The 8,363-nt window shown below is 39.2% G+C and overlaps 1 protein-coding gene across 2 annotated transcripts in view; it reads right to left on the bottom strand.

Moving 5' to 3' along the window:
- Positions 1 to 2,438: 2,438 nt before the first annotated feature.
- The window catches only part of LOC139416136 (protein Dok-7-like), a 51,129-nt gene continuing 45,204 nt past the window's right edge, over positions 2,439 to 8,363 (bottom strand). For both annotated transcript variants that reach the window (XM_071164460.1, XM_071164461.1), the window contains 2 exons: positions 5,700 to 5,876; positions 2,439 to 4,120 (listed from right to left, as the gene is read on the bottom strand). In XM_071164460.1, coding sequence (XP_071020561.1) covers positions 3,984 to 4,120; positions 5,700 to 5,876 — 314 coding nt within the window. In that variant the 3' untranslated portion in view covers positions 2,439 to 3,983. The remainder of the gene's footprint in view (positions 4,121 to 5,699; positions 5,877 to 8,363) is intronic.

The raw sequence follows: 8,363 nt of genomic DNA, 5'->3' as shown, positions 1-8,363 counted from the left end.
CAGCCTAAAAACTTCCTGTGACGATATTGCAAAAATATAGATATGCATCATGCATTCAATGGGAAAAGATGAGTGTCACAGTAGTTTATGCTTAGGTCAATACATTGCATTCAATGGGAAAGGGTAGGCGTCACAGTAGGGTCATTGCATTGCATTCAATAGGAAAAGATGAGCGTCACAGTAGTTGGCGCTTAGATCAATACATTTCCTTCAATAGGAAAAGATGTGCGTCGCAGTGGTTGATGTTTAGGTCAATACATTGTATTCAATGCAATAAAAGCTGGTGATAAAGCTGCAATAGGCAAAATGGTGAGAGACACAGACAGACAGACAGACAGACAGACAGACAGACAGACAGACAGACAGACAGACATATACACTCATAGACAGACAGACAGGGTTACGTTCAGGATTGAGGTTAGAGTTAGAGTTGAGCCGGGATGTGAACATGAAGCTAGGGTTAGGGTTAGAGTTAGGGTAAGGGTTAGAGTTAGGGTTAGTTTTAGGGTTGAGCTGGGAATGGGCATGAAGCTACAGTAGGGTTACGGTCTCAACCATAGACATAACCCTAACCCTAATCCAATTAGGAATTAAGTAATTTGCCCTTTCCCCCACTGCATGGCAGAAAGGTAGGCCTCACTTGAAGCCTGCCCTAGATTTAAGGTGGTTTTGAGTGACATCAACAGAACTGTTGAGGCTCGAAGCACAATTCACACGTGGTATCATTTAGCTGAGGTAAATTGGAGGTCATACGGGGAGTTTTCCTAACTTTTACATATTTCTGACTGGAGACGGTAGAGACCCAGCATGTGAAATTTGAAGTGAATTGGTCCCAAAGTAGTTTTGCCTTAATTGGACACAATGGTCTTACAGTTTGAGAAACTAAGAGCCTTGTTAGAATGAATTCGGTCATGTTATTTTACATTGACTTGATACTGTCTGTCTGTGTGTGTACATGTCTGTCTGTCTGTCTGTGAGTGTTCATGTCTTGTCTTGTCTGTCTGTCTGTCTGTCTGTCTGTCTTTGTGGTTATGTCTGTCTGTCTGCCTGCCTGCCTGTCTGTCTGCCTGAGTCGCTAAACAATATCTCTATTGCAGCTTTATCACCAACTTTTTTTTAATTGAATGCAATGTCTTAACCTAAGCATCAACCACTGTGACACTCATATTTTCCTATTGAATGTAATGTATTGACCTAAGCTTCAACTGCTGTGACGCTCATGTTTTGGCCTGGTTTGAAGCGGAATCACCCCACTGGTATAAAGCTGTCTGTTTATCAGAAGTGATGTGCTTCACTTCTGTTCTACCTCAGGTATACAGTATGTGCTGGAGGAACAACATGAAAAAAAGAGTACAGTTTACTATAGAATACTACAGTACTTACTATACTGTAGAATGCTATACTACACACTGAAGTATCCTTCTAACATACGTGGTACTACAGTAGTATCGGCAAAAAACATTATAGTGAATACTACAGTAATGTCTTCAAAAACATTATAGTGAATACTACAGTAATGTCTTCAAAAACATTACAGTCTGCAAAAACACTATACTTTTTTTACTATAGTAAATACTACAGTATTTAATTTGTTAATGTCCTGCCCATTCCCCTTCCCCATATCCCAATTTGTGCCACCCATAAGTGAGAAACCTGAACTCTGTTCAGACGCCAGTCCTACCTACCTACCAGTTATGGAAAATGTACTCTTTTAGCATTTATCCAGTAGGTTTCCTCAAGGAGAACGCTTCAACTTCAATGTCAAAGATAATAAAACAAAATCACTATAGTAAACACTACAGTAAATACCATAGTATACTACAATCTGCTAAAACACTACATTAATTACTAAAGTTTATATAGTACCATTTTCTTTTACACTATAGTTAACTGTAAATACTACAGTAAAGTAGAGTAAATACTACATCATGCTGACTCAAGTCCACAAAAACAGTACAGTGAATACTACAGTGAAGTCTGCAAAAACACGAGTGAATACTATAGTATTTATGCCACAGTATACTATAATATTTTTGTTCATGTGGGGTGGTCTGGTATACCCCAGCCTGCTATAGTTGTTTTGGCAGAGTAGGCCTGATTTTGAGGTTTTTATTTCATTCAAATCAGTGTTTTGACAGTATTTGAGAATCTGCCTATTTTGTAAATATTGTTGTAGTCCTATGTAAATATCCATTGGATTGCTTACACTTTTTGCACCGAATTCTGTTGCCTCCTGTTACTTACTGCCTTTACGACAGCTCCAACATCCGGTCCCTATGACAAACAGGACTAGACTCTTTTACTCCAACCAAAACAAACAACCATTTGGTTGTAAAGTGTAAGTGCAGTGTAACCATTGGCTTTATGTTCAATGAGCCACATGAGGATAAAAAGAGTCCAATCAGTGAACCAGTACATAAAGAAATGAACTCAACACGTCAAAGCAATGGTTGTTATTTGTTATAAATAAAATGTTCAAATAAAAGGCTTTTGAAAAAATACAGGCATCGTATGTAAAACTCTTAACATTGATCTGTACATACACATTATCTTCAAATATATCATGTATGTGTCCAAGACATCTAGAACAGAAACAGGGAAATGTATTTACAGATACCGGAGAAATATATATTGGTTTTAATACAAGTATATTTCTCTCTAGACAAGGTTACATTTGCGTATATGAAAAAGTGATATATGTACTAATATAATGAGAACCGCACAAATAAAATAATGACTGTCTAAAGTATCAGCAAAACAAACGCATACATACGTTCAACACACAGTAGGGAATACAGACAAGAATACATTTCTATTCCAATAAGGTTACTTTTACGTAGGAACTCTTGTCTTAAATTATCTAGCTATTAAAAAAAAAAAAGATATATGTTTGCATAATGGGGGGCCACAGGCGCTTCTGACAAACATTTCCGGGATATTGTTTTTCATTTTTCCTTTCTGCGAAGCTGAAAAAAATCCAATGAATTATTTATAGGGTGTATGTTGCTGAAGCTCTGTCTGTCTGTCCCTCAGCGAAGCCATGTGAACCGTGTAGTTGAAAAACAAATGGAGAGCGCCCAGAAACGAACGCTACGGATGTGGTCAACAGCGGGCAATTAGGCACACTCAAGCCAACCAAAGTTCATCTAGCCAACGCGGAACAATTACAAGCCTGGGCTGAGTCACCAGAACCCAATAATGAGGGCTTAATCGCGTTGGTCTCATTGGTATACAAACACCGCCGGAACGTCTATGCCCACTTTGTTGCATTAGCATCATAAAGTTCTTAAAAAGTTTGTTGAACGTCGCTGTAGCTTTGACATTCTGAATGAGTAAGACTGCATGTACTATCTGGCCCTGTGCTAAACTAAACTAGTCTCTTTCAAAAGGCCTCAGTCAAGGCTTTCATACAACTAAACACTATAGAATTAGTATAACGATAATCAGAGAGGAGTTAGAGGGTAATGCTTTTTTCAACTCCCTCCTCATCTCCCCCAAACGAGGTACTAACCGTATTGTATTAGATTAGGGGTGGCACAGACGAGGCTGTGAAAAACCCACTGCTCCTCCGGGGGTTTGTGCCTGGGTAATGACTCAGTTCCAAGACTGGCACTTTCAGCCCCCCACTCCTCCCAAGTCTGCCCAGGGCTGTGACAGTGACAGTGATGCCTTCTAATGAGATGTCTGGTTCCACAAGGGATTGAAATGTCCCCTTTACATCCCTTAAATCCATGCAGCAGCTTTTGTCTTTTTAATTACAGTTTGTTTTCATGTTGCTTTCGTGATTGCAGAATGACAGTACTGTCCGAAGACGTCAACAATTGATGTTAGAGAAATCAAATGTGGCAGATCTCGGAGGAGTTTGACATCATGGCAGCTGGAGGTGCCCAAGGAAATCCAAGTTTCTGGTGAATTCTAGAGATTTATACAACAGTCTGGTCTGGGCCAGAGGCCCTGTGGAGGTCAAGATTGGAGGTGTGATGTCACTGTGGTACTCCCCTCCTCCTCTGCTCCAGGGTGCGAAGACCCTCCTCTCGCCCCAGGGCATGCTGGGTACCCGTTTTGTGGGCGGCATCCGTAGCAGTGATGTCAATCTGGGCATATTTAGTGGAACTTTTCCCTGTAGAGAGAAAAAATAAGCAGTCTATGAGTAATAATGAGTATTGTTGACCCTTCTTTCAGGGTGTCATGCATAAAAATTAAATAAACATGGTAGAGAGGTTCATTCAAAAACACAGTGACCACACTTATGTACGATTATCATTCAAATGAGAGAGAACAGCAATATCTTCCTGTCTGTGAACTACAGAGGAAGCATTAAGTACCATTGCTTCAGTTATACTTTCTCCCGGCAGTTTCATGAAGTGGAAAAATGAACAAACACACAACACAGTCTGGGAAGATGACCCCATTAGAGCAAGTGAATTCACCGCTGTATTCTGAACGCCCTACGACCTTCCATCTCGGCTACGCTGGCACACTCCTCCAAATGACAGAAACCGTCAAGATGACATTGGAAATTAACCTTTCTCGCCGCGAGCAAGAGCGTCCCTCATATTCCAGGAGAGTAACCACGCTATTAGACCGCGCTATCGCATCCCCGCACCTGACGACAGCAGCTTGAGTGTCGCTCGGCAAGACGGGGAGCAATCAACGTGAGCGTTGAAGGGTTATTTTCTTATCTCTGACTAAGCGGGAATTGAATTGAAGGAGTATCATTTACTAAGAGTCTATTGAGTGTATATGTAATGTATATATATTTCCACAGTATGAGGTTGGAATAATACTGTGAAATTGTGAAAATTATGATAATGTACTTTCAGTGTAAGAGCTGTTTGAAATGAATGTCTGCCTGTTTTGGTGGGGATGGAGTTTTAGCCTGCCTGTTGACATCTCGGCAGTAAATTAGTTAAAGGCCCAATGCAGCCATTTTTATATCAATATCAAATCATTTCTGGGTACAAGCATGAATTTGACTTGGACTCTGTGGGAGTGGTCTGAGTGGGGACCAACTGGACAAAAAGTGGTTGAATCAAACTTTCCACGTCATACATTTTTTAAAATCAAATGCGATGACAACATGGAAAACTGATTAGATTTTTAAAAAGTCACCAATGTAAGGGAATTCCGCTGTTTTCCCACAAAACTTTCAACTAAACTAAATCACCATGGAAATACAAAACTCCCACCCATGCAAACCCGCTGGTTAGATGTTCTGTGTCGATTGTATTTTCAACCTGCAACTATCAGGAAATAACACTGATCAAATTCACACTTTTACAGTGTTAGTTTCATCAGCTGCTGTACAATATTAGATAAAACACAGGAAAATCTGAATTGTTGACGCACAGGATAAAACACAGGAAAATCTGAATTGTTGACGTACCTATAAATTGATATTGAGATTAAAAAGAATGGCTGCATTGGACCTTTAAATAAAAATGGTCACATTTGAGTATGTGGGGCCCTTACTCTGCTCACACAATAAATATCATGTTTACCACTTTATATTTTCTTTGACTACAACATCACTTTTGAATATAGTGTACCTGCATGTACACTATTGCACTTCAAGAGGCACATCATGTCGATTGGCTATAGAAAAATGTGTAGCAAGATCAAAGACATTGGAACCACAGAAGAGCAAACCACCAATTACCTACAAAAGACGGGTTGTTATTGAGAAAATGGGCCCTTACTCTGTCCTGGGAGGTGTTGGCCAGTCCCCCTGACCCCAGTTTGCTCCTGATGCTCCAGCTCCATGTAGTTCAGCTGTTTCTTGGACGTGGGGCTGATGGGAATATTGACGTAGGTCACTCCATCACCGCGGGGTCTTTCTGGAGCCGCCATTTCTGTCGGGAACACAAACATGGCCCCTGCCAATGGAGAAATACCAGGATGTTATTCAACCACAAATCTGTCTGGGTGGCCTAATGAGGCCGGTTTATCAGCAGGCACAGGTGAGGCTAGCCCAATAATGGACTAAAGGAGCCTCACGTTACTCCTTCTAGTCCAAGGACCTTACATGTTCTGTTTAGAGGAGAATTGGCTCTGGCAGGCAAAACAGACAAATAATCCATCTGAACGTGAATCGATTCTCAATTGCGGTATAGTTCTAGAAACATATCACATCAAAATAACTTCACAGATGCAAAATATATACGGTTTTAACACAGTTGCAGCCGACAACACGTTTGTTATGTCCGTCTTCCGTTTACACACAGGTGTTCGGAGACACAGACAGCTAATTAGCACAGGTAAGCCTATGTCTTCCATCTGTTTGATAGGACCTACAAGCTACAACATGCGTTAGCAAATGTGTGCAACTGAACATACTATACATAATACGACACAGTACTAGAGTCATAGTTTATTGATGAACAGTTGAAATGCTGTGAAAAATGTGTATACAACCAATTATATCCATGTGTTTATACAGTCTATTATATCCATTTGTCAGGAAAGTATTTTCTGCCAAACACACAAATGAGAGAAATACAGTGAGTCAATATGTTCAATCAACATGCTTTGAACCAGCTCTCAGATGTGCACAGTGATAAGAGGAGGTCTCCAAAGTGCTTTGCCTGTCATAAAGCTGAAAGCCATTCAGGGTGAAGAGGGCTACATTGCTGTGTTGCTGAGTGCCATTGACCTCAATGTCTTATTCATACAAGGGTATAGACCACAGCTAAAATATGTGCATTTCAGAGAAGTGGCTTTTTATCAGCTACAGTAGGTGTCAACACTTTTCTTTTTAATCCCCCCCAAAACGCCCTAGTCCTTGCTGATGACAAGCATACCCATAACATGATGCAGCCATCACCATGTTGAAAATATTAAGAGTGGTACTCAGCGATGTGTTGTGTTTTCTCCAAAGATAACGCTTTGTATTCAGGACAAAAAGTGTATTTCTTCGCCACATATTTGCAGTTTTACTTTAGTGCCTTGTTGCAAACAGGATGGATGTTTTGGAATATCTGTATTATGTACAGACTTCTTTTTTTCACCATGTCATTTAGGTTAGTATTGTGAAGCAACTACAATGTTGTTGCTCCATCCTTAGTTTTCTTATATCACAACCATTAAACTCTATGTGTTTTGAAATCCCCTTTGGCCTCATTGTGAAATCCCTGAGCAGTTTCCTTCCTCTCAGGCAACTGAGTTAGGAAGGACGTCTGTATCTTTGTAGTGACTGGGTGTATTGATACACCATCCCTAGTGTAATTAATAAATTCACAATGCTCAAAGGGATATTCAGCATCTGTTTTTTTATTATTTTACACATCTACCAATCGGTGCCCTTCTTTGTGAGACATTGAAAACCCTCCCTGGTCTTTGTGGTTAAATCTCTGCTTGAAATTCAACACTCAACAAATTGAGGGAACTTACAGATAATTGTATGTGTGGGGTACAGAGATGGGATAGTCATTCAGAAATCATGTTAACCACTATTATTGAATATGGAATGAGTCCAGGCAACTTAATATGTGATTTGTTAAGCACATTTTCATTCCTGACCTTATTTAGTCATTAAAAAAAAAACTACAAACAAAATTCCACTTTAACATTATGGAGTATTGTGTATAGATCTGGGACACAAGGCTAAATGTAATACATTTTAAATTCAGGTTGTAACACAACAAAATGTGGTAAAAGTAAAGGGGTGTGAATACTTTCTGAAGGCACTGTAAATCATTACTGTTAACGTGACAACATCTGCTATTCTAGCCTACTTATCTACTACACCCAATGGCAAGGTGCAAAACACTTGAAGCAGCTCTTCTTTAGTAAACATGATTAGATCCACACATCAAATTCATCTTTCTAGGTCAGTGTATCTAGCTACTCTCAAAAGCCAGGGGCCATTTTATGGAAGAACAAACACTGCATTAAAGGCCCTGTATATATAAAACAGTTGTGTGAAAACAGTGGGATATGAAAACAGATATACTTGTATCTCTACACAGACAGCTCTAAACAGACCATGGGAGGTGAGACATCACTTTTTCCTAGCTAGCTTCCTTCGGGATCTAAAAGCACCGAATACAACGCGTTTCAGAGATACAACTAGGACAAAACCTTTTATTCAGACATTTGGAACAACACAAATAAATGAATCATAACATTTAAAACTATATAAATAAATATATACAAAAATAAGACTCATGAATATCCAAAATAAGTGACAAAGACAAATAGAAACAAATTGTAGTATATAAATACAAATAAAAAAAGAGAATCAAATTATTACACTATTACCCTATTGCTAACAAAAAACACAAATAAAACTATATTGCACAAATCCTATATCATACAAATACACAACTATAATAACACAATTATAAAGAAAATAACCTGAAATA

The sequence above is a fragment of the Oncorhynchus clarkii genome, chromosome 9, assembly GCF_045791955.1.
Source record: "Oncorhynchus clarkii lewisi isolate Uvic-CL-2024 chromosome 9, UVic_Ocla_1.0, whole genome shotgun sequence".
In the NCBI taxonomy this organism is placed as follows: Eukaryota; Metazoa; Chordata; class Actinopteri; order Salmoniformes; family Salmonidae; genus Oncorhynchus; species Oncorhynchus clarkii.
Note: the sequence above shows the minus strand (reverse complement) of the source record. Positions and strands in the feature narration are given on the sequence as shown.